The sequence below is a fragment of the Takifugu flavidus genome, chromosome 18 (genome assembly GCF_003711565.1).
Source record: "Takifugu flavidus isolate HTHZ2018 chromosome 18, ASM371156v2, whole genome shotgun sequence".
In the NCBI taxonomy this organism is placed as follows: domain Eukaryota; kingdom Metazoa; phylum Chordata; class Actinopteri; order Tetraodontiformes; family Tetraodontidae; genus Takifugu; species Takifugu flavidus.
This window is the reverse complement of record NC_079537.1, coordinates 12,754,186-12,780,439: the sequence shown is the minus strand read 5'-3', so window position 1 is coordinate 12,780,439 and position 26,254 is coordinate 12,754,186. Positions and strand designations below refer to the sequence as shown.

Sequence of the window (26,254 nt, the reverse complement as noted above, 5' to 3'; positions counted from 1 at the left end):
GGTGACACAGGCCCGCGTGCTGCAGCACAGGAGGCTCCACATGTATGTTCAGGCACAACATGACCGAATTATGTTAAATTCAGTTGCTAATCAGAGGATTCAGGTAGCCCCGCCCCCACTGCTCCCCGGGGCCCAGAACAACATCCAGTAAAGTCAGACAAAGGTCACTGGTCAGTTTAATGCCGTGTTGCATAACTTGGCACCCCCGACATGCACACACACGCACCGCGGCCTGTGTGTCCACTGACAACAGTTAGCATCAGCTAGCGCGACAGCAACATTCTGCTGCCCCCAGCGGCCATGAAACAGTTTTATTATATAAAAATGAGCCAGATCTGAGATTTGAACATTTTGGTGAAAATTCACTCTTTCCCATTTCCTGGGAATGACAGCATGATGGGAATCCAGCTGTGGCTGTGGGCGGGGCTCAACTGCTAACATTCCTGGGAGCGTCGCAGTTCCGACCTGTTGAGATATTCTGACTAAAATAAACGGCTTAACTGACCTTTGAAGGAGCCAAATCTGCTGAGGAGGAGGAGCAGGGGGACAGAAGCTTCGTTTTGTTTCGTTTTCTCCCACTTATCCGGGTCGCGGGGGCAGCAGCTCCAGGAGGGATGCCCTCTCCCCGGCCACTTCCATCAGCTCTTCCGGGGGAACCCCCAGTCGCTCCCAAGCCAGGCGAGAGATATGATCTCTCCACCTGGTCCTGGGCCGGCCACGAGGCCGCCTCCCGGTGGGACATGTCCGGAACACCTCTAAAGGGAGGCGACCGAGCCAGATGCCCGAGCCACCTCAATGACTCCTCTCGATGTGATGGGACAGAAGCTAATTCAGACAAACAGAGCAGTGCTAAAAACATGCTAATTTGTTCCCGCTGGGGTTCATCATTTATTAAACTTTGGCACCTTTTAAAGATTAAATTTCTAATTTAAACACATTTAAAAGAAAAACAACATATCATGAAGAACTCAACCAAACCATTTTTAAAAAGCAGATTTGTTGAGTGAGAATTATTCTCCCTCCAAATTAAAATAAATGGAATAAGTATCAAATAAGCATAAGAGATGAACACATGAAAACAACGTTTCCCTTTGATTAGTACGTAGAGCAGATCGAGCATGCACTTAAATTCTCCTGCAACTACTTTCATTTTTCTTTTCGTTCCCTTCTTCTGCTTCCTGTCACTTTTCTCAGTTTTTTGCAGGATTTGTTTCCTTTTTTTAACATTTTAGTAGTCTTGTTGGTTTTAAGGGGGTCAAAGTTTCAGTAGGACAAAGCGAGCAGCAGGTCAAGGAAACAGACCAGAAGGTTCCAGATGTTTCTACTGGCGGCACCTTCTGAAGCTTAAAAAAATACTAAAAGAGTCTTTTCTTCTCCAACAGCACTTAGTTTAGGAATTTTGTCTTTTTTGCTTTGTTAAAGGTTGTAATTTTTAATTCTTAACATAATTTATGTATAAAATGAATCACTATATATATATGTATATGTACACACACACACATATGTATGTATATATATATGTGCATATATATGTGTGTATACACGTATACAATAGTACCTTTTGTGTTACAATTTGGGCTAATTCTTAATCCCAGATTGCAACAATTCACAGTTTTAATGCAAAAATCTTCTAATAAATAAATAAAGGAGGTTTTGTCGTCAGTGGTGATGGTTTTTTTGGGGGGGGGGGGCGCAAAGAGCCATGAAATCATGTGATTGATGGATGACGGTCCCCCACAGTTCCCACCCTCACCTCGGCCTCCTGGACCCTCACCTGACCCACTCTGGTGGTTCTGACCAGGCAGACGTGACGGTGATGGAAACTCATGCAGCAGAACATAAAGAACAGATGTCTATAAACATGGAACTCCATCTGCACCTTCGGGGCCAGTTTGTGGGGCCATCCTGGCCTCCGCCTCCCTCATACCGGCGTGGTGCGGCGGTTGGCGGCGTTAGTGTGGCTCGAGTCTTTCAGGTCCTTCTGGATGCTGTTGTGGACCTGCAGGAAGTTGTGATCCCTCTCTGAGTTGTAGGTGGCGGTGGGCGTGCCGCCGGACTTGAGGGTGTCCCGGGGCAGCGTGTACATGGAGATCTCGGTGGACGGCAGTGCGCTGAAGCCCTTGAGGCCGACCGGCGAGGCGTCGAGAGAATGTGAGGGGTCCGTGGAGCGGGAAGAGGAGCGTGAGCGGCGCCGGTAGCGGTAGCGGTAGCTGGGGATCCGTGTAATGGCAGAACCGTGGAGGTAGTCGGCCGAGCGTGCTCCGATCCGCAGCTGTCTGTGGCGATCGATGAACATGTGCACGGCCAGGACGCCCACCATCTCGGCGATGATGAAGGACAGGGCGCCAAAGTAGAAGGACCAGCCGTACGAGTAGCTGTTCTTCTTTGAGTCGCTTTTGGTGGGATCCCCGGCGTTGGCTGATATGTACACAATGATCCCGATGATGTTGCTCAGTCCTGATCGTTCAGGCAGGAGGGGGCGGCGAGCAGAGGTCACAAGGGTCAGGGGTCAAAGAAGACAAGACACAATCAGTCAGGTTCCCGTTAGCATCTGTGGAGCACCCCAGGGTTCTGTCCCGGGACCTCATCTGTGTGGTTTCTCTGAGTGAGGACTCGTGCCAGAGAAGAAGCTCGACTTTGACCATCTGACGATCAAAGAAAAGCTTTGATCTGTCAATATTTTGTGTTCATGTTTAGAGCCATTCGGTTTATACACCTGCTCTTCTTTATGAACAGATTTGAATTTTTCTACATTTTATTTAATTGTCGTACTTTTAATTTCATACCGGTTCTGCTGTCTGGAACGCACCTAAAGTAGAGACAGGAAGTGACGAGGATAAAAACTGACCTGCAGACACGAAGAAGATCCCAGCGCTGAGGATGATGTTGTGCCGGGACTTGTAGAACTCGCTGGCGGCGATGCAAAGGCCCCCCATGAAGAGCAGGATGACGCTGAGGATGGGGAAGATGCTGGAGGCTCGAACGGCGCCTGAGAGCGGCGGGACGACAAGAACACAGTCAGCTTCAGCATCTTCAGCAACACTTCATCACATTGGTGGTCGTCAACACGCTGCAGCTCACTGCTGCTTCAGAGTCAAGCTCCGCCCACAAATGAGTGCAATTCCAAAAACCTCAGGATCAACGTTCTCATCACTCTACGTCGGTGGAGGTTCCACACGTGGACCCGGTCTGGGACCCAGACTGAGCGGCTGCACGCCATTTTCTACTGGCTACTTCATTTAGAACCGGATTCTCTTCCAGATCTGTTACCTTGGTTTAACCTTGACCTTCCCCAGACTGGTGAAATCTGGATTTCCTCCCTCCGTCTCTGTCAGAGAGAAGAACATCTGAAAGACGAAGCGAGAGCTCGCCGTCTGCTGTGGTCCCGAAGGGTTTGTGGGGTTTTGGGTTACCAGTGAGGTCAGATGATTAAATATTAAGTTGTCCTGAGAGATGACCCTCTTCTAATTGCATCATTCCCAGCTACCGTCCAGATGTGGACACGCCACCGGGTGCTGCCCCGGGAACGCTCTGTGGTTCTTTCTTCATTAGGATCGTCTGAGGCCCAGCGTGACGCCTGAAGGCGACTCCACTTTAATGACTTAATGTCAGAGGTTTGGTGACCTGACTGAGCTGCTGAGGCTCCGCCCACAATGAAGCACCGCCCCACCACTCCACCAGCTCCACCACCAGCTCCACCAGCCCCACCAGCTCCACCAGCTCCACCAGCCCCACCAGAGCCCCAGCTCCCACCAGTCCACCAGCCCCACCAGCCACCAGCTCCACCAGCCCCACCACCCCACCAGCCCCACCAGAGCCCCAGCTCCACCAGCTCCACCAGCCCCACCAGCTCCACCAGCCCCACCAGCTCCACCAGCCCCACCAGAGCCACCAGCTCCACCAGCCCCACCAGCCCACCAGCTCCACCAGCCCCACCAGCCCCACCAGCTCCACCAGAGCCACCAGCCCCACAGCTCCACCAGCTCCACCATAGCCCCAGCTCCACCAGCCCACCACTCCACCCTACCCCAGCCCCACCAGCTCCACCCTCCCCACCAGCCCCACCAGCTCCACTCCACCAGCTCTCCCCAGAGCCACCACTCATCTCCACCTCCCCCCCCAGCTCCACCACCGCTCCCACCAGCTCCACCGACCCCACCAGCCCCACCAGCTCCACCAGAGCCACCAGCTCCACCAGCCCCACCAGCCCACCAGCTCCACCAGCCCCACCAGCCCCACCAGCTCCACCAGCCCCACCAGCCCCCCAGAGCCACCAGCTCCACCAGCCCCACCAGCCCCACCAGAGCCACCAGCCCCCCCAGCCCCACCAGCTCCACCACCCCACCAGAGCCACCAGCTCCACCAGCCCCACCAGCTCCACCAGCCCCACCAGAGCCACCAGCTCCACCAGCTCCACCAGAGCCACCAGCCCCCCAGCTCCACCAGCCCCACCAGCTCCACCAGTCTCCACCAGCCCCACCAGCTCCACCAGCTCCTCCACGCTCACCAGCTCCACCACAGCCCCACCAGCTCCACCAGCTCCACCAGCTCCACCAGCTCCACCAGAGCCACCAGCTCCACCAGCTCCACCTTTCTCACCTTTCCAACTGCGACTGCTTGAAGAGTTTAGGTGCAAATTCACAGATTTTGTTTTTGTTTTTCTGTCGATAATTCACCTAAAATCAAAGATTAGTTCCTCTTTGGGAATGAAGAAGATTGCGTTTCCTGCTGGTTTATGTCGAGCCAACATTTAAATGCGTTCTCACACCTTTTCACCTTCCTCCTGACTGAAATCACACTGTTCCTGTGAAGGTTGGCGGTTCCCATCCTGCTTTTCTGTCATCGGCACGTTTGATCCCGTCTTTTGATTTTCCTCAGATCCCTTTTGGAATCAACGTTTTGTCCGGATACAGAAATTCACCGGCTTTTCTTTCCTGTTTGCCTGATCCTGGGGACAGGAGGAGGGTTCCTCTTCCTGTCCCCAGGAAGAGCCTGGTCCTGCTGGAGGTTACTTCCTGACACTTGTTGGAGGGTCTGACGGTTGCAACGGTAGCCCCGCCCCCCGGCGGTGGCCCTGCCCCCCGGCTGTGGCCCCGCCCCGCCCCGTGCTGCTGGCGGCGTGCGTGTCCCTGCTGTCAGACCCGAGGTGCCAGCTGATACCGGCTGCTCTGTATTGATCGTCGCGGCTCAGACTGATAAACAGGCAGCAAACGCAGCAGCTGCAGAGCATCAACATGAACGTTCACGTTTCCATCATCGACACCTTGGAGAGGACGCTGGCGTTCGCGCTGGATCGGCCTCCGCCTGCTCAGAACGTGCTAGCTCGGTGATGCTAATGGGGCCCTTCACCAGTGATGAGATGCTCTGCACCTCCCGAGTGTTTGGACCTGGCTCCCCATCCAGGAGTCGGCAGGAGCTCAGCTTTAGCTGCTAGAGAATACGGAGAGTTGAGGCTGAGGGTCGGAGCGTCACATCGGATCACTTCAGGAACCAGCAAAGCAACTGGCAGCATTTCACTCCCCCGGTGGGAAGAGTGTCCTGTTCTGGGCTCCTGACCCCCACAACCCCCCCACAATGACCTCTGTGGCCCCAGTGATCACACACAGACCGACTGGGCGGCCGTCTCAGCACGTTAGCTCCTTCACCAGTAAACACCCGTTTAGTTAAACCAACAGGTTCCAGTTTGCACTCAAACGCCGGGACCAGCACATCTAAGGTCATGTGACCCACCCTGCTCTCCTCTGGGGGGATAAAGAGCTCTGAGCACCCCCCCCGCATGGCCTGGACCAGACCTATCGATTTTATTGGGCCACACCACATGCAGGATGTGCGTGAGTGTGTGTGTGTGTTTGAGCGTGAGCGTGTGTTTGAGCGTGTGTGTGTGTGTGTGAGCGTGTGTGTGTGTGTGAGCGCGTATGTGTGTGTGTGTGTGTGTGTAAGCGGGGGTGCTCTTTAGCAGAATACAGTCAGATTTTCTGCTCAGCAACTGCAGCACCTTAAATCTTCCCCTCCTCTTCCTCTTCTTCATCTCTCCACTATTTGATGACATCATCGGTGTGTCCTCGCGATGCCTCATGATGTCACTTCCTCCAGACCTGAACCTGTGAGATCTAACCCATCTAAATATGTGTCCTTTTGACTGTTTAGGCAACATAAATGTCATCGTCATGGAAACATCAGATGTGCATGTGTGAATAAAAGTGGGCGGATACAAGCTTGGTCACACCCAAAAGATGTGGGTGTGTCTCTGTTTGGTCACAGTGAGGTCAGAGGTCAGGAGTGACCAAGAAGGACGTCCACTTCCTCACCCAAAAAGGAAGCTTTGTCGTCAGGGCCTGATCAGCTGACCAATCATGACGCAGTATAACTACTAAAACTACGAAATATAAGATGAGAAGAGTGATTTACACCACAACAAGCAGCACTTACGCAGGAAATACTCGGACGGGTCGGCTTCATGATTGGTGTCCTCAGGAAAGTGGTCGATCTGTTTACACATCCCTTTGAAGTTTCCTGTCGGGAAACAAGGTGAGGTCAGTTCACACGAGAAAGAGCACGTTAGCACAGTCAACCGTTAGCATCAAAGTACAAAATTCTTTTATTTTGGTTGTAGAATTTCCATTTTAACCGGTTCTCTGGGTTTATTCTCCAGACAAGTTTTCCTTCTGAGTAGAGAATCATTTTGGAGGAGCCGTCCGGTGAGGATCATTGATCTCACATCTGATTGGACCAGTCACCTTTCAGGGGTGTCTCAGGGCCTCGTTCTGCTCTTCCTCTAATGAGGAGGACTTGGCAGCGAGGCGTGACGGCGCCGCGGGGGCGTGTTGCCTTGTGAATGTCCCCCCACCGCAATGACCACTCACACATTAGGGGGAGGACCACCTGACCAGAGCACCATTCACCCATCCAACATTGTGGGTGTGTGTGTGGGTGTGTGTGGGTGTGTGTGTGTGTGTGGGTGTGTGTGTGTGTGGTGTGTGTGTGTGTGTTATGGTAGTTGCTACATATGGAGTCCCAATGTCCTCAGTCTGCTAGTGAAGTGAGGACATCTTTGGGAACTGAGTTGGTTTCAAGTTGGAGATGAGAATTGAGTTAGGGTTAGAATCAGGGGGTTAGGGTCAGGAGTTAGGGTCAGGGGTTAGGGGGTTAGGGTCAGGAGTTAGGGTCAGGGGTTAGGGGGTTAGGGTCAGGAGTTAGGGTCAGGGGTTAGGGGGTTAGGGTCAGGAGTTAGGGTCAGGGGGTTAGGGTCAGGGGGTAGGGTCAGGGAATTAGGGTCAGGGGTTAGGGGGTAAGGGTGAGGGGTTATGGTCAGGGGATTAGGGTCAGGAGTTAGGGTCAGGGGTTAGGGTCAGGAGTTAGGGTCTGGGGGTTGGGGTCAGGGGGTAGGGTCAGGGAATTAGGGTCAGGAGTTAGGGGGTAAGGGTGAGGGGGTTATGGTCAGGAGATTAGGGTCAGGGGGTTAGGGTTAGGTTCAGGGGGTTAGGGTTAGGGTCGGGGGTTAGGGTTAGGGTTAGGGTCGGGGGTTAGGGTCGGGGGTTAGCTGTGATGGTTGTGATAAGGGCCTGGGTAATGCATTTTGTTGATGAGAGTCCTCACAAAGATAGAAGTAGCAGGACGTGTGTGTGAGTTGGTCCATGATCAAAAAAACCTATTGATTTATGTAAAAGTGAGAACGATGATGTAAGAGGACAGAGGGAAACGTCAGTAGGTGCAGGAATGAAGAGATTTTGAAGGACGGAGGGACAGATGAGTGGGAGGTGGAATACATCAGGTTTTAGACCTGGAGAAATGCTGAGTCATCAAACAGTTTTGATCTGGAGTCTCAGCCTGTCCCGCAGAGGAGGACCAGCACGTTCCAATGAGTCGCTAACTGTTAGCAAGGCAGTAGCCCCGCCCCCACACTCTTCTCTACTCCGCCCCTTTTGGTGGGTTTGTGGTTTCGAATCAGAGAGTTCATATGAAAAAAAGCACCTGAAGGAAAACCTCAGACGCATGTGGGCGCACTTTAGATCTGCCCACATCAGGCCAGATGCTGCACCAGGCCGTGGGGGGGGGGGGGTGTCAGGAGGACACCTGAGTGGGAGGTGTCGTTTAAAAGGGACAGAAACACATTCAAGATGACTTTTGCTGCATCACTAGATGGAAAAATTCACAGATGCCTTCCAAGCTACAACCGCCTCCACCATCCAAGGTCACCTGAGCAGAGGGGGCGGGGTCACAGGATGATGAGAGTCAGGTCCAAAGATCTAAATATTCCAACACCATTAAATATCACGGTGTAAAGGTATCTGTTAGCATTAGCATTTGCTGTTGAATTTTGTCGGGGGTGTTTGATTTCACGTTAAAGAGATAAATTCCTGTTGAAGTGATTCTTAAAACTTACAGCAAATGTGAATCACCTGATTCTTCAGCATCATTCAGTCTCCCATCAAACATCAGAAAAAGAGAATCTGAAGGTGCATGAAAATAAAAAGGTTTCTTTATGTCCTAAGTGAAAGAAAGTGGGTGAGGGGAAGGATACGCTGTCCGTGCGTCAGCAGGCAGGTACGGACGCTGCACCGAGGCCGGAGGCAACGTGGGAGGCAGAACGAGGATGAGGAGGAGGTGAAGAGACGTTCTTACATCACCGGAGGAAAACAAACAGACAATCGTTTGACCTCCAAACAAAAATGCTCCTCGCTGCAACATCATGACGTCCACGACTCCAACGCAGGCAGCAGCTCTGAGCCAGCGTTGATGATGTCCAGGGATCCGCCGGCGGCGCTGGCGGCCCACACCTCCCAGTCATGACAGCTTCTTCCTTTATTTACAGAGCCGCTAACGACACTTTTCACGTGGTTCCTCATTGGAGAGATGTTCCTGAGCTTAAGACCTTCACAGGTCTGATTCCACAGATCTCGGAAACGCTGAGCAAGCGGCGTTTTCTCGCCACGCGTCACGACCTGCGGCTGCCTCGAGTTCATCAGAAAAGGGTTAGGGTCTTAGAACCAGTCATTGACCCCCTCTGTCCCAGTAGAACCAGTCATTGACCCTCTCTGTCCAGTAGAACCAGTCATTGACCCTCTCTGTCCCAGTAGAACCAGTCATTAACCCTCTCTGTCCCAGTAGAACCAGTCATTGACCCTCTCTGTCCCAGTAGAACCAGTCATTAACCCCCTCTGTCCCAGTAGAACCAGTCATTGATCCTCTCTGTCCCAGTAGAACCAGTCATTGACCCTCTCTGTCCCAGTATTACCAGTCATTTATCCTCTCTGTCCCAGTAGAACCAGTCATTTATCCTCTCTGTCCAGTAGAACCAGTCATTTACCCTCTCTGTCCCAGTATAACCAGTCATTTACCCTCTCTGTCCCAGTATTACCAGTCATTGACCCTCTCTGTCCCAGTAGAACCAGTCATTTATCCTCTCTGTCCCAGTAGAACCAGTCATTTACCCTCTCTGTCCCAGTATTACCAGTCATTGACCCTCTCTGTCCCAGTATAACCAGTCATTTATCCTCTCTGTCCCAGTATAACCAGTCATTTATCCTCTCTGTCCCAGTATAACCAGTCATTACCCTCTCTGTCCCAGTATTACCAGTCATTTACCCTCTCTGTCCCAGTATAACCAGTCATTTACCCTCTCTGTCCCAGTATAACCAGTCATTTATCCTCTCTGTCCCAGTATAACCAGTCATTGACCCCCTCTGTCCCAGTATAACCAGTCATTTACCCTCTCTGTCCCAGTAGAACCAGTCATTTACCCCCTCTGTCCCAGTAGAACCAGTCATTGACCCTCTCTGTCCCAGTAGAACCAGTCATTGACCCCCTCTGTCCCAGTATAACCAGTCATTGACCCTCTGTGTCCCAGTATAACCAGTCATTGACCCTCTCTGTCCCAGTATAACCAGTCATTGACCCCCTCAGACACCCCCCCAGCAGATTTGATGACGCAGCACTTTCTAAAATTGTTACGAACGTTTCTCTGGTTCTGGTGCCTGTTAGGCTCCGCCCAACCTCGGCGCCAGCGAGTGTTTTCCTTCCATCCCTCCGCTGCTCAGCCACAGCTCAGATATCCTTCAGACCAGTCTGCAAAGTCATGGAAGCTTTTGTTGGTCTGAGATGATGTCAGACTATTGATCAGGCCACAAATCACAACAAGGGCGTCCTGTTTCCACCTGTGAGGGCTGAAGCCTTCAGGGACTCGTGGACAGGGGACCATCCACAGGTGGAGGGCAACAACCCCCCCAACCACCCCAAGGAAACGGCAAACACCACAATCCAGGAAGTTGGATTTCAAATTTAAGCAGAACAACAGTCACATGACTGAAGCACGCCGCTGACTTCCTGTTGCTGTTTGGATGCCAAAAGGTGATTAATGTGGGACTATTGATTCTGGGGGGGGAGGAGGGAGGAGGGAGGAGAGGAGGCGATGGGGAGGGAGAAAGAGAGAGAGGAGGGAGAGAGAGGGGGAGAGGGGGAGGGAGGGAGGGAGAAAGGGAGGGGGGAGGGAGAAGGGAGGAGGGAGGAGAGAGAAACGAAGGGAGAAAGAGAGAGAGGGAGAAGGGGAAGGAATGAAAGAGAGGGAGGGAGGAGAGGAAGTGAGGGAGAGAGAGAGGGAGGGAGAGGGGAGGGAGATGAAAGAGAGGGAGGGAAAGAGAGAGAGTGAAGAGAGGAAGAAGAGTGGGAGGGAGAAAGAAAGAGAGGGAGGGAGAAGGGAGAGAAGGAAAGAGAGGGAGGGAGAGTGAAGGAGGGAAGAGGGAGGAGAGGTGAAGGAGGGAGAAAGTGAGAGGGAGGGAGAAGGGGAGACAATGAAAGAGAGGGAGGGAGAGAGGGAGAGTGAAGGAGGGAGGGAGGGTAGGGGGAGAGAGAGGGAGGAGAGAAAGAGGGAGGGAAGGTCAGAGCGGAGGAGCTGGGGGGGGGGGGGGTCCTGGTCCATCCTGTATTCATCCTGGTGTCCCTCTGCAGTTCTTTCTTCTCATCTTTAATGGAGGAAAAGAGCCGACGGCTGCAGACGTGTCACCACTCAAACTGGGAAGAGTAATGGGGGAGTTTGAGGAGGACGGGAGAGATGGGAGGATGGATGGAGGTGTGTGTAAAGGACTGTGTCACTCACAACCTGTGTGTGTGTGTGTGTGTGTGTGTGTGTGTGTGTGTGTGTGTGTGTGTGTGTGATGGGCATCTATTCTGCCCGTTAAGCCACCTTTTGGTTGGAAAATTGAAATTGTGAACATTTAATTCCAGTGAATCATTTATGTCATCCACCCTCTAACCCTTATCCGGGGTCGGGTCGCTGGCCCACACTTCCCTCTTCCAGCTCGTCCGGAGGGATCCTCAGGCGTTCCCTGACCAGCCGAGAGACATAGTCTCTCCAACGTGTCCTGGGTCTTCCCGGGGCCTCCTACTGGCCCCCTGATTTATGGCCTCCGATAACTAAAAAGGTGATAAAGCCCCCCCCAGATAAACCCCCCGCCCCTCTGCAGCCCACCACCAGAGGGCAGCTGTCCAGACTGGTTCTCAGGGTCACGGTTTGATCTCTAATCTCTTGTTTGGTTCCAAGAGGGCTGGTGAGCAGGCGGTCAGCAGTTCTGCTGGTTGACTGGTCCAGGGTGTGTAGTCACACACCAGTCACACACCTGTCAAACACCAGTCACACACCAGTCACACACTGTTACAAACCAGTCACACACCTGTCAAACACCAGTCACACACCAGTCACACGCAGTCACACACCAGTCAAACACCAGTCACACACCAGTCACACACCTGTCAACACCAGTCACACACCAGTCAAACACCAGTTAAACACCAGTCACACACCTGTTACAAACCAGTCACACACCTGTCAAACACCAGTTAAACACCAGTCACACACCAGTCAAACACCAGTAAACACCAGTCACACACCAGTCAAACACCAGTTAAACACCAGTCACACACCAGTCAAACACCAGTTAAACACCAGTCACACACCAGTCACACACTGTGTCACACACCTATCGAACACCTGTCGAACACCTGTCGAACACCAGTTACACACCAGTCAAATACCAGTCACACACCAGTCACACACCAGTCACACACCAGTCAAACACCAGTCACACACCAGTCAAACACCAGTCACACACCAGTCACACACCAGTCAACACCAGTCACACACCAGTCACACACCAGTCAAACACCAGTCACACACAGTCAAACACCAGTCACACACCAGTCACACACCAGTCAAACACCAGTCACACACCAGTCACACACCAGTCAAACACCAGTCAAACACCAGTCACACACCAGTCACACACCAGTCAAACACCAGTTAAACACCAGTCAAACAACAGTCACACACCAGTCACACACCAGTCACACACAAGTTAAACACAGTCACACACAGTCACACACAAGTAAACACCAGTCACACACCAGTCCACACCAGTTAAACACCAGTCAAACAACAGTCACACACCAGTAAACACCAGTCACACACCAGTCACACACAAGTTAAACACCAGTCACACACCAGTCACACACAAGTTAAACACCAGTCACACACCAGTCCACACCAGTTAAACACCAGTCACACACCAGTCACACACCAGTCACACACCAGTTACAAACCATGGTATTCAACTGGACCAGACACCAGTGGTGCCTCCAAAACCAGTGGGTTCGTGTGAGGATGGTTCTGTTCAGGATGTCCCAGGATCCTGACCTGGTAGTCGAACAACTGAGGTCAGTCTGTGCTGAGTGTAAGAACCAAAAAGAACCAAAAAAACAGCTGTAAAATGGCGAAGCAGACGACTGAGAAGGTCCAGATGTGATCGGGTCTCTGGAACCCCAACAGTGTTGCACCACAGCAGCGGTGTCAAGCTGAACAGACCTCAGGCTGCACTCACACACGATCAATCAGCTGTAGACTGATACCGGGTAGCAGCGGCGCCACAGCAGCATCGGGACAAACAGCAGCTCGCAGATGGACTCGCTGATCTGACCTCATTGGCAGGCGGAGCAGCTGAGGCTTGAAGTGGGTCCAGGATGGTGGTTTTAGATTCAGGGAGGAGGAATTCCATCCTGCAGCTGCTGCATCAACAAGTAGCTGCTGGACTGAAAATGGCTGCTCTGCTGCTGCGATCATGCAGCTCTGCTCTGAGATGTGGACCTCCTCCCCTGTCCCTCCTCTGGACATGTCCACAGCACCTCAGCCTGGCCTCTCTGGCCTCACCTCCAAACATCTAACCCGTGCTGATCATTGCTGATCCTCTCCATGTTCCTCCCAAAGAGAAGCTCCAGCTTCTTCATCTCGCCTCCCTGGAACTTCAGTGTCTGCCTCCTCTCCAGGGCACACACTCCCTCCACCTCTTGCTCCTCCCCCACCTCCACCTCCAGCTATCCTCCTCCCCACCCTAGCTCCCCGCCTCCACTCTATCTCCTCCCCCACCTCCACCTCTAGCTCCTCCCCCACCTCCACCTCTAGCTCCTCCTCCTCCACCTCTACCTCTTCTCCTCCCCCACCTCCACCTCTATTCCTCCTCCACCCCTAGCTCCTCCCCCACCTGCTCTCTCTGCACACCTCAGGATCATCTGCAAACATCAAAGTCCATGGAGAGTCCTGCCTGACCTCATCTGTCCAGAGCAACAAGACGAGGCTCAGCTGATGGCTGGTGCAGTCCTCCCTCCACCGTCTCCTCCCTACTGTCCTACAGCTGTCCTCCATGTCCTGGTCCACTCCAGCATATGTCTCTGTCCTCTTTCTTGGTGTGACTCCGTCCTGCTGCTCCCAAATCATCAGTCTGGCTTCTGCTGCTCTTCACCTCAGCTTCATCATGTGGATCATCCACTTTATTCCTCTGTAGGTGCCACAACTCTGCAGGTCTCTTATTCTTCAAGAGCTTCTTCTCATTGGTTCCTCAGACATCTTCACAACCTATTCAGGTTGTTGGAAGTGTCTAATTGTCACTTCCAGACCTCCACAGGTAGCTCATCAGGACCACTATTGCTACTTCCAGCTCCACAACATTTACATCTTCTGCTCTTTGCTCTCTCTTATTTTCCTCATTCTTCAGGTCCTCAGAGTTCTCCGTCGATCTTCCCGTCATGCACATCTCCATCTCAATCGTGATCATTCTTACCTGCGGCACCTTCTCACATCTCCAACTCTCCTTCTGAGACCTGTGATTCTTTCTCATCTCCTAATTGTCCATCCTAGCAGACAAGTCATCATGCACCCTTTGTTTGACCTTTGTCACCTTGCCCTTCTCCTTGTGCTGTATCTCCTGAACTCCTGTCCTCTCTCTTCTGTCCTGGCCGTCTTCCACCCCTTTTCCCCGACTACGGTCCAACTTCCTTATTCCTCCACCAGGTCCCTTTGTCTCCTCCCACACTAAGTTCTTACCTACTTGTCTACCTGATCCCCTGAGCTGAACCTGTCCAGCCTGAAGTATCTCATGACCACCTAGGACCTGTCTCTACTCCACCCTCCTCATCCTCTGCTCCATCTTTGTCCTCTCGATCTCCATCCCTTCGGTGAAGTCTGCCATCATCAGACCTTCTGGGTTCGTCTCCTGGACATCGTCTCCTGGACATCCTGTGGAGCTTCATCTCATCGCTCTCTCTGACTCGCTTTCACCTCTAGAAAATTCTTAGAGGAGCCAAATCCATCGGTTTTGGCTCACATGCATCAAGGCTGGAAAGTCATTATGATTATGGGCGGGGTTCCAGGAGTGGTTAGGCCACGCCCAGCAACGCCCTGCAACTCATTTACCGCTCTTGTATTTTATGCTGATTGATGTTGCCAGAGACTCCGTAAATCACCCGTGTTGCACCTGTTTCACTCTTATGTCACGCAGATCTGACACCTGCCCGTACATCTGTGTCCCACCTAAGTCACACCTGTGGCAGTGGTTCACATGTCCACATGACCCCGCCTCCAATATTAGTCAGTGGGACGTCCCAGCACAGGTGCAGTCAGGTGTGTATCCTGAGCCAGAAGAAGCAGGAGTGTGCGACACCTCTTACCTTCCAGGCAGCACGTCCTCCACAGGCCAGAGTGGGTCATCACCTCCTCGTTCTTCTTGCTGGTCTCGTTCTCGCTCATGGCCTTGGTCCTGCAGACCCCGCGGGAGTACAGCCAGTAGTCCGTGCCAACCGCGATGGTCATGAGGCTGAAGGCCGCGAAGGCGCCCACCGTGGTCAGCAGCATTTGGACACCGCGGTCGAACAGACCCATGTTTCCACATTCCATGAAAGGGGAACCCCCTTTCCTCTTGATGTACAGGAAGTAAATATTTGAAAATTTACGGGACCAAACCAAACCGAAAAAATGGGATAAACTCAAGCAGGAGAGGGAGGAAGGAGGCGGAGGAGGTGGTAGGAGCCTTATGGTTGCGTTTGGGTGAGGAGCAAAACAAGAGAAAAAGTGGTTTTTAAGAGAGGGGACAGTAGGAGGAGGCAGGGACGCCCCCCCTCTGGTTTCTTTAAAATCACAATCAGCTTCAAAGAGCCTCAAACTGGAGAAAGATAAACGTCGGGCTGGTTTGAAGATGCGACAGCAGAACAAACAGGAGAAGCTGATTTCTTTCAAAGGTTACAGCTGAATGAAGCTCGGACGGAGCAGAGGCTGCTGGTGGGAGCTGGCACGACGGTTCAACATGTCCAGGTTTGTTTACAGCGCTCCAGCTCATCCGCTCCTCTCAATGTCACCATGCGGGAGCCAAAGCGGGACAAGAACCAAATGAGGAATCTGCGTAAAAGAGACGAAAGAAACGGATCGATTCAAGTTCTGTCCGCCAGTTTGGAGCAAATCAAATCGTTCGAGTAGGAACGCAAGAAGAGAACGAAAATCCAAATGAAACGCACGGGTTCTCCTTCTTCCTAAAATTCTGGTCCCCAGTTTCCATAAGGAGCCCTATAGCTCTGGGGGGCTTCTCTCCGAAAACAGGGGTCTGCGCACAGAGGAGGTCGGTCCGTCGGTGATCCGGGGAGAGCGGACAGCATCCGGCAAAACACGCCGACCATCACTCGACATGGAGCCGGCAGGAAGAGGGCGAAGAGCGCGTGCGTGTGCGTGTGCTGCCGCGGCCGGAGATGCTGCTGCTGCTGCCGTGGATGGACAGACGCGCCGGGGCCGAATCACACCCTGGCCGGACCCGCGCCTTCAGCCCGGGCGCCATGAAAGAGGAAGAAAAAGGGAATAAATTCTGATGAATGTTCTCCTCCTCCTCCTCCTCTTCCTCCTCCTCCTCTTCTCTCTGCTCAGATGCGGGCGCACGCAGGAAGCAGAATTAAATAAAGAGAGAAGAGGGATATTACACAACAACCAGGAGAGTCAGAGATCCGGAGCCGCTGCTGCGGTCACGATGTCAGCAGACAGGCCGGCCTCCATCTGTGTCCGCCCGCGGAGAAGAGCAGGAATGTCAGTCTGGAGAGGCTCCGCTCCTCTTCCTCTGGTGACGTTTTAAAAAGACGCACGCGTGTGTGTGCGTTAGTGCGTGTGTGTGAAAGCGCCATCCAGCCTGTCTGTGGAGTTTGTCGCCCCCTGCTGTTTAAACATCACATCACAACTGAAAACAAAAACTAATGACAAATATATATATATATGATATATTACAAGAATGCCACTTCCTTTCCAGTCTTCGCACTTTCTGCTTGAGGGTCCTGATATGTGAATTATACCAGGGGACACACCTCCTCTGATTTACTATTTTCTTTTTCAGGGGGGCAACAGAATCAAGCGTGATTCTCAGTGAGGTTGCTGCACCTTCAGTAATAGAGTCAACCTCACCAGGGCTCAGATTATATAATTGATCCCTGGGGAAACGCACGGTGGTCCTGGGATCAGCACAGGGATCACTTCCTTAAACTTAGCTACAGCATTATCTGAAAGACATCTGCTATAGTCAGACTTTGTTCTGAGCATAGAAGAATCCTTAATCATAAATGTAAAAGTGATCAAAGAATGGTCTGACAGGAGTGGGTTCTGAGGGAACACTGACACATGTTCTACCTCAACACCATAAGTCAGGACTAGATCTAGGGTGTGGTTAAAGCTGTGAGTTGGTTGGTTTATCTGCTGGAGGAAACCAACTGACTCAAGTAATGAAATGAAGCCATTTCTAAAGCTGTCATTTATAACATCCATATGGATGTTAAAGTCTCCAATGATAATGACTTTTTCCGTTCTAAGGACCAGATAAGAAATCAGAGAACTCAGACAGGAACTCTGAATGTGGCCCAGCAGGGGGCCGATATACAACTACAAACAGAAGTGGCTTTTCTGTCCTCCAGTTCAGATGAGTGATGCCAAGAGTCAGGCTTTCAAATGAACTGGAGCCATGTTTTGGTCTGGGATTAATTAATAACTTGGAGTGATAGATTGCTGCCACTCCCCCTCCTCGACCAGTAACACGTGGAATATGATAATTAAAATGGGTAGGAGGAGTAGATTCATTTAAGCTCACATACTCCTCCTCCTGAAGCCAGGTCTCAGTAAGACAAAATAAATCAATTTGATGATCCGCTATCAGGTCGTGCACTAACAGGGATTTACACAAAAGAGATCTAATATTTAACAGTCCACACTTAATTGTGATATTAGTTTCTCCAACTTGTGCTTCAGTATTAATTTTAATAAGATGATGGTGATTGACCGCTCCGTTTTTGCGTAGTTACACACCGACTCCAAGTTAATTTTAGTGACCTCCGACTGACGAAGCCGGGTGTCGTTGGCTCCGACGTGAATAATAACTTTACCAAATTTACGATTACGTCTCGCCAGCAGCCGTAAATTTGCTTCTATGTCGCCCGCTCTGGCCCCCGGAATGTTCTTAACTATGGTCGCTGGAGTCGCCAATTACCAGGGTCGGTTTCTCAGCGGGTGTGTCGCCAAGTGGGGAAAAGCGGTTAGCCACGGGAAGCGGTTGGTGGGGCACCGTGGGCCTTTGTTTTGGGCTATGCTTCCTGCGAACCGTCACCCAGCCGCCCTGGCTAGCCGGCTGCTGCCGGGGGACCGCTAGCTGAAGCTACGCTAGGCGGCTCCGCAGCAGCTAGTTTACCCTGGCTACTTGACGCAACTCCAGCTAACTCCAAACTGCGGAAATGCGTCTCAAGCTCACTAAGTCTCGCCTCCATAGCCATAAATAAACTACACTTTCTGCACCTATTCCCTTCACTAAGGGAGGCAGAGGAGTAACTAAACATTTCGCACGCTGAACAGACAAAGACACCGGGTGAAACAGATGGTGAGGCCATGCTAACGCTAGTGATCGGCGAAGCCCTGTATTTGTTTAATATGGGTTGTTTCTCACTGTTGATATCAGGTGACTAGAATGTCTCAAGTGTTCAAAATTTTAAGTAAAGTGAATACAACACACCAAGTGTTCAATATTAAGTGAATACGGCACCCCGTGCACAATGCAACCAACGAACGATAGAGGAGACAGGAAGTGACGCAATACTCACGCAACCAATCAAAACAATCAGAATCTCATCTCGACAAGTGCTCGAGAAAATGGACCAAATCTTTCTGCTAAGCCAGAATATCAGGACATATCAGGACCCTCAAGCAGAAAGTGCGAAGACTGGAAAGGAAGTGGCATTCTTGTAAAATAGACAGCTACCATGTAGCCTGGAAAGACTGTCTATTAGTTTACAAAAAGGCCCTCCGTAAGGCTAGAACAGCTCATTTTTCTTCTTTGATTGAGGAAAATAAGAGCAACCCCAGGTTTCTTTTCAGCACTGTGGCCAAATTAACTAAGAGTCACAGTGTTTTAGATCCACGTATCCCTTCTTCCCTTAGTGGTGAAGACTTCATGAGCTTCTTCACTGATAAAGTTCTAGCTATCAGAGAGAAAGCTAACCAGGCCATCCCAACAACTGGACCATCACCAGATGTGCCGACTGGGAACATACAGGGTCTCCAACGAGCCCTTAAACTCCTTCAGCCCTATATATTTTTCTGAGGCGTCATCTCTAATTCAGAAATCCAAGACCACCACGTGTCTTTTAGATCCCATCCCAACACACCTGTTGAAGGATGTTTTACCATTGATAGGCAGTTCTATCCTGGACCAGATCAATGGTTCTTTAGTGACAGGTTATGTACCCCGGTCCTACAAGGTGGCAGTGATTAAGCCGTTGCTTAAAAAACCATCACTGGATCCTGACGTATTAGCAAATTATAGGCCAATATCCAACCTTCCTTTTATCTCTAAAGTTCTAGAGAAGGTGGTGGTGACTCAGTTACTGGAGCACCTGCAGAGGAACAGCCTGTTTGAGATGTTTCAGTCAGGCTTTAGAGCTCACCACAGCACAGAAACAGCACTTCTTAAAGTCACTAATGATCTTCTCATAGCTTCAGATCATGGACTGGTCTCTATGCTGGTTCTGCTGGACCTCAGTGCTGCTTTTGATACAGTTGATCACAGCATCCTGTTACAGAGACTGGAACATGTGATTGGGATTAAAGGGACAGCACTAGACTGGTTTAGATCATACTTATCTGATAGATACCAGTTTGCCCATGTCCATGGTGTTCCCTCCTCATACAGTAGGGTTAGCCATGGAGTTCCTCAAGGTTCTGTACTCGGACCAATCCTCTTCACATTGTACATGCTTCCCTTAGGAAACATTATTCGGCAGCATGGGATAAATTTTCATTGTTATGCTGATGACACTCAGCTCTATTTATCCATGAAACCCGAAGAGACAGAGAAGTTAGTGAAGCTCCAGACCTGTCTAAAAGACATAAAGTCCTGGATGTCTTCAAATTTCCTCCTCCTTAACCCAGGAAAACCCAGGTCATGGTGTTTGGTCCTGAACCTCTCAGGGATAGATTAGATCACATGATCACTCTAGATGGTATCTCATTAACATCTAGTCTCTCTGTGAGGAATCTAGGAGTAACTTTTGATCAAAATCTCTCCTTCAACTCACACATTAAATTAGTCTCTAGAAGTGCCTTTTTTCACTTGAGGAACATCACAAAGATCAGGAAGCTGCTGACGCAGCATGATGCTGAAAAGTTAGTCCATGCATTTGTTACTTCCAGGCTGGACTACTGTAACTCCTTATTATCAGGGTGTCCAAACAACTCTTTAAGAAGCCTCCAGCTGATCCAAAATGCTGCAGCCAGAGTTCTGACAGGTATTGACAAAAGAGATCACATAACTCCTGTAATGGCGTCGCTTCATTGGCTGCCCGTTAAATTTAGAATAATTTTTAAAACCCTTCTTTTGACCTACAAGGTCCTCAGAGGCCTAGCTTCATCCTACCTGGAGGAGCTAGTGATCAGCCCAATAGACCGCTCCGCTCTCAGAATGCTGGTCTACTTGTGGTTCCCAGAGTTTCTAGGAGTAGAATGGGGGGCTGAGCATTTAGCTACCAGGCCCCCTGCTATGGAACCAGCTCCCTGTCCAGGTACGGGAGGCTGACTCCATCGCTACTTTTAAGATCAGACCTACCTCTTTGAAAAAGCTTATTGTTACTAATTCAGTAGTTCCAGTTACTATCATAGACAGACAAATTATCACACTTAGGGGGTCGTCTAATCGTTAGGTCACATCTTAGCTGTGCTGTGTGAGAAGAATTATTGTTGTTGTTATCGTTTCAATGCTATAGTGAGTATAGTAAGTAGATTTAGAATGTTTAAGGAATGTTTAAGAAAAGAATGTATGAGTGTTTGACTCAAGTGTTGATGCTGTTAGGTACCCAGCACTGAGAGGTACCATGTTCAAGGACACGGAGAAGTCGGAGAAGGAATCATGAGGTCAGGTTGACATAAATCTTGTGTGCACCAAATAAAAGAGGAGAGCGAGCAGCAGACGGACGGAGTTGAGAGAGGAAGCTTGAACTGCTCGTCAGCTCTCCCTTGCAAGGCCTCTTGTTGTCTGTGTGTTTGATCTGAGTCTGGTGAACGAACAGCGCGGGTGACCAAACATCACCCTCACAGCTGTTATAGGCCAAGGCTGCCGGGGTCCGGAAACATGATCACCTGACAGGCCTCTGTCACCCCACTGGGTCATGGTTTCCTCTCCTCTCCTCTCCTCTCCTCTCCTCTCCTCTCCTCTCCTCTCCTCTCCTCTCCTCTCCTCTCCTCTCCTCTCCTCTCCTCTCCTCTCCTCTCCTCTCCTCTCCTCTCCTCTCCTCTCCTCTCCTCTCCTCTCCTCTCCTCTCCTCTCCTCTCCTCTCCTCTCCTCTCCTCTCCTCTCCTCTCCTCTCCTCTCCTCTCCTCTCCTCTCCTCTCCTCTCCTACCTATCCTATCCTCTACCTGTCCTCCCCCTTCTCCTCTCTCTTTACCCAGCCGGCCATCAGCAGGAGGGTCCCCCTACATGAGCCTGGTCCTGCTCAAGGTTTCTTCCTGTTAAAGGGGAGTTTTTCCTTGCCACTGTTGCTTGTCTGGGGTCAGGCCCTGGGATTCTGGAAAGCGCCTTGAAACAATTTTGATTGTATAAGACGCTATATAAATAAAGATTGATTGATTGATTGATGAAAGTTTAACCTGGATTATTAAACTAAAATAAAACGTTTCTCACCACAGAGATCTTATCCGGGTGCTACAGATCCAGATGTGGCTGATGAAATCTTTCTAATGGGGGTGACTTTAGTCTCTTACCTGCAGTCACTGGAGACACGTGCTGACCGAGGGTCGCCAGAGGGGGCGCTAAAGAGCAAGCTTAAAAGATCCGGTTTGGAGATCCGTCAGTGGACAAAACGTCACCGATGGAGACTATAAAAAGGAAGAAAAGGAAAAGACAAACGCCCAGCAGAAGCTCTCAAAGTCACGTGATGCAATAAAGGAGGAAAACATCTGAAGGTCAATTGTGTTGAAGCTGAGGCGTCACGCGAGAGAGTGAAAGAGAAAGTAACCAGTCCCTTGTAAACAGGCTGACAGGTAAACCTGATCGGTTTAGGATCGACCACTGATCCCATCTGATCGTCAGGTCTTCAGGGGATCTTCTGCCATCAGAGGAGGAACATGGAGTCCACCAGGTGAACTCTGCTCACACAGAACTCTCTGAAAGATTCTTTAAAAACGCAACCAAACCTCGCAGAAGCTTCCGTGAATCCACCAAAGCTGACTTTCATTTGCTCCGCGTTTCTTTTTTCGAATCAAAGAACTTGAAAAAGCTTTTGCGCACGTTGGCGAGCGATTTTATTCCGATTCAATCCCATTTGTTTTAACTGCATTTATACCAGAATACCTTTAAAAGGAAGCCGTTAAAGAGGGAGCAGTAACAAGACTAAAACCAGGAAGGCACGTATAACACCTGAATTGTTGTTGCAGCTTTATTATCGCAATGACAGATTGATGAAGTGTCATTAGATGAACGAGACAACAAACTTTTATAAAAGGCGTTCAAACCAAACAAGACGCGACTGTTCAGGACAATCGCACAACTTTTATTTTAGATATTTCCTTCGTGTTTGAGACATATGCTGCTATGTTGGCCCAAACGTTAGGACCCCATTTTAAGGCTGAGGTTAGAACAGGGTTCAGGTAGAGGTCAGGGGTCAGGGGTCGCAGATTAGATGTGATGGTTATGGTTCGGGTAGGGACCTGGCTAATGATTATGTCCATGAATGTCCTCACAAAGATAGAAGTACAAGTGTGTGTTGCTGCTGGTTTGACACTGAAATTAAACGAGTCTCAAACAGGAAGTTTTCAGGATCTGGTGCTGAACGAGTCAGTCAACATAAACGTTACTGATTGATCGTGTGATTTTAAAGCAGGCTGATCAAGAATTCACGTGTAATGTTGTAAATAAATTTGGAGTAGAGATGAATGCACTGAGAAGGTTTGACTGTTTGCTGTGTAGAACCGACCTCAACTGCTGGGTCGCCTTCAGAAATGCTGCTTTTGTCTTCCAGAAAAGATCTTCAGGCCGTCTTGGGTCGCTACGCCACAAATACGCTGAAACACATCAACACGGTGAAAAGCTTCTCTAACAGGATCTCCAGATGGATCCTGGGGAGGGGGATGGAGATAGAAAAGATGTTGGACATCAAAGAAAGAGCCAAGGAGGAGAAGTTTGCAGCGCTGGAGGAGGAGCTGGCAGAGGTGCTGAAGACCTCCCTCAACGGCCTGATGGAACTTGATGAATTCCTGGATGGTTTGGAGAAGCTGGCCTTCACCTCCCTTCACGTCTTCAGGGAGAACAACAACATGCTGCACCTTCCCCCCGGGATCAGCCTGGATTTGGTTCAGGACATCATCACTGCTGCTCAGCAAACCTGCCCTCTCCGGTTGGTGTTCATGCTGGACACAGACGACTTCTTTGTTCCTCAACAGCAAAACTTGGAAGTGCTGTGCTTCCAGCTGAACAAATACATGATCATCAGCCAGCTGATGTGTGACAAGATGGAAAAAAGGTAAAAAAAAAAAAAATAAAAAAATAAATAAATAAAATTTCAAAGTTGAAGCACCACAGAGTCTGAAACAGATCTCCTAACCCAGATGGAGAGATGGATCATATGCGGTGTGTCTCAGAGCATTAGCATGATGCTAACTTCATGGTGTTTCTGCGTCGCAGCTCTTTCAGTGATTGGCGTCCACCAAGGAGCACAGAAACCAACGTAGAGCTGCCGGTGGATTTGTCTGAAGACGACATCCAGGAGATGCTGACTCACATCAAACAGCTACATTCTATCAGGTAAAACCTCAACAGGAAATCAGCTTAGAAGCACAGAAAAAGACACCGATTCAAAGTGAAAGCACAGTTCGCATTCACAGCTGTGCACGTTCACCCTGGCTGACTTTACTTTTCTCTTCGTCAGGTTGAACCAGAACTTGAGAATTGCGTTCATGTTTCAGGACGATCTGTCGTCGACCTTCCTCCAGGAGTTTGATGAGCGGAGAGACAGGATGTTGGAGTTTCTAGATAAACTGGATGAGAGCACTGGTCAGATGGATAAGATGCACAAGGGGTCCAAGATCTCCAGCATAGCAGGCAGCTCAGTGGGGGCAGCTGGTGGTGTGATGACCATTGTGGGCTTGGCTTTGAGTCCTGTAACTGCAGGAGTGTCTCTGGGTCTGACCATAGCTGGGATCGGCCTCGGAGTCACCAGTGGAGTCAACAGCCTCGTCACCACCCTCACCGAGGTGGGTGTAAACAAGAGGGAAAAAAATAAAGCCAGCAAAATGTTTGAGGACTTCATGAAGGATGTAGGAGATCTTTACGATTGTCTGGAAAAGTCGGCACGAAGGGAACGACTCAAAAAGAATTTGCTGAAGCGATAGCCAACGTGGCCGTAGAGCTGGATTCACTTGAGAAAACCGCTGATGTACTTAAGGAACTTGTTGATGCAGTTTCTGCTTTTAGAATGTTCAATTCTGAAGAGTTGATCGCAGGTGTTGGTCGGTTAATGCAGGGAGCTAAAGGAGCCAGTAAATTGGCCTTCGATATCCCAGATATCGGCCAGGCAGCGGCCCGAGGAGCTGCAGGATTCGCCAGGGCAGCCAGAGTCGGCTTCATTGCACTCAACGCTCTGTTCCTCGGCATCGATATCATCTTCATCGTCAAAGACGGCCTCAGTTTATCCAAAGGCAGCCAGTCCGAGCTGGTGAAGTTCTTTACAGCCAGAGCTGCACTGTGGCGCTCACAGATGAGGTCATGGGAGAAGATCTACGAGAGCCAGAAAGAAGGTCAGGAGAGGATGAAGATACACCTGGCCGCCCTGGACACCCCATTTTATCCTGGCCGCCGTTCTGAGGAGGAGTCCAGATCCCTTTTAGATCCCAACCACTGAGGAGACCCAAACCCCAAGCAGGTTTTTAGCATCAATCATCAATCATCACCATCCAGATATCTTAAATCTTTTCTCTGTTAATTTGAGGTTCTGCAAGAGGAGCTGAATAATCCTCCTCCTGCAGCAGAATTCAGATGAGCCTTTATCACATTTAGTCCCTGTTACCTGTTACCGATGTCCACACCTGACTGTTCCTTTCTGTGTTGAGACCCTTCCTGGAGCTTCTTGCACGTCCGTGAGTCCAGTCGTTTTGCTGTTGTGAGGAGCCGTTGAGCTCTTTGTAACTTTTCTTCAGATCTATGAATTGTGATTAATCTATATGAGAAATGTTTTACTGTCTGTCTATCTTCCAAATAAATCTGAAATATTCCATCTTTTGTTTGATAGTTTGTCATTTAGAGACCCTTCTGTCCTCAGTACAGTCAGGGACACAATGAAGCCACCATGGAGCTGAGAACAACGTGAATAAACTACCAGCTTACAGTCCTAAACTACCTGTTTCAACTACCACCAGAGCTGTGGAGAGTGAGAGAAGAGGGATGTAAACAGTAGAGATGGAGGGAGCAGAACAAACATTGAAGCTCCATCAGTGGTGGGGTGATGTGGACCCGCTTTGGTTGCTTGAAGACCAGACGAACCACCACATTCTAGACCAACCAAATCAGCTTCACCACGTGTTCCTGGTAGAAGTCCCACGCAGTCGTCAGCGTGTGAGATCACCATGGTCGTAGCAGCAGCTGGGGTGCATGTGGGGTTAGGAATGGCCAGATTTGTCTGATGTTGAATGAGGCTACATGATCAGAAAAGGTCAGCTGATCATCAAGCCTGACTCCAAGATTCCAACATCCTTGGAAGGAGCAAGAGACAAGGTGTCATTGTTGATGTCAGTGTTGTAATGGATGGATCGGTTGACCAGGAAAACCAGGAGCTCACTTTTAGCAAGGTCAAAGGCTGGAGGTGGTTGAGATTTTGTCTGAGACCGAAGGGTCTTCCGGGGGTAACGACAAGTACAGCTAGGTGTCGTCTGCATAGCTGTGATATATTAAAAAAAAAATCATGATTTGCCCCAGCGAGTTTGCGTATTCGGCAAAGAGCAGCGGCCCCAGTACCGATCCTTGGGGGACCCCAGTGAGCAGGTGAGGAGCCGTCGGCTGACCTGAAACATGCAACATGAGAACCAAAGACTGAGCAGATGTTGGGGCCTTTGGAGTGTCTCTGCCAGACAATTGGGCCGTTTCCATGGAGGTGCCATTCTTGGGTCAAGAAGGTCGTCTCTGGACAGGAACTGATCTGCTTCAGAACCACCCTCTTGATGTACTTTGCAGGAACGGGAGACCCAGTTTTCCACTTGGGTCGGACTGAGGTGTCACCCGAGCCCCTTTCAACGTGGATGTAAAGATGCTGGAGGACGAGGAAGAGCTGGTGGTGCGAGTGATCGCCGGGGTGATCCGTTCTGTCGGAGGGTGGTTGGGACGGGGACCAGTGGACACCTCACTCTCCGAGGAGCCGCCTCAGGCGTCGCCCAGCTCCACGACCTCC

The 26,254-nt window shown here is 50.4% G+C and overlaps 2 protein-coding genes across 3 annotated transcripts; one reads left to right on the top strand and one right to left on the bottom strand.

The window, feature by feature from the left end:
- Positions 1-861: 861 nt before the first annotated feature.
- Positions 862-22,914, bottom strand: cacng2a (calcium channel, voltage-dependent, gamma subunit 2a). 2 transcript variants are annotated; one of them, XM_057015889.1, is made up of 6 exons: positions 22,793-22,914; positions 21,582-21,695; positions 14,989-16,415; positions 6,430-6,513; positions 2,849-2,989; positions 862-2,457 (listed from the first exon to the last, which is right to left on the bottom strand). In XM_057015889.1, exons 3-6 carry the CDS (start codon positions 15,212-15,214, stop codon positions 1,922-1,924), a joined length of 987 nt encoding a protein of 328 aa, XP_056871869.1. In that variant the 5' UTR covers positions 15,215-16,415; positions 21,582-21,695; positions 22,793-22,914; the 3' UTR covers positions 862-1,921. The 2 variants fall into 2 exon arrangements, with proteins under 2 accessions (XP_056871869.1, XP_056871870.1); XM_057015890.1 differs by lacking the exon at positions 22,793-22,914 and having other exon boundaries at positions 14,989-15,712; positions 15,829-16,415; positions 21,582-21,694.
- apol (apolipoprotein L) lies at positions 21,718-25,087 on the top strand. The gene is given in 5 exon segments (XM_057015858.1): positions 21,718-21,958; positions 22,838-23,338; positions 23,500-23,619; positions 23,744-24,156; positions 24,159-25,087. Coding segments are annotated over 5 exon segments (1,605 nt in total). The 5' UTR covers positions 21,718-21,944; the 3' UTR covers positions 24,716-25,087.
- Positions 25,088-26,254: the final 1,167 nt, after the last annotated feature.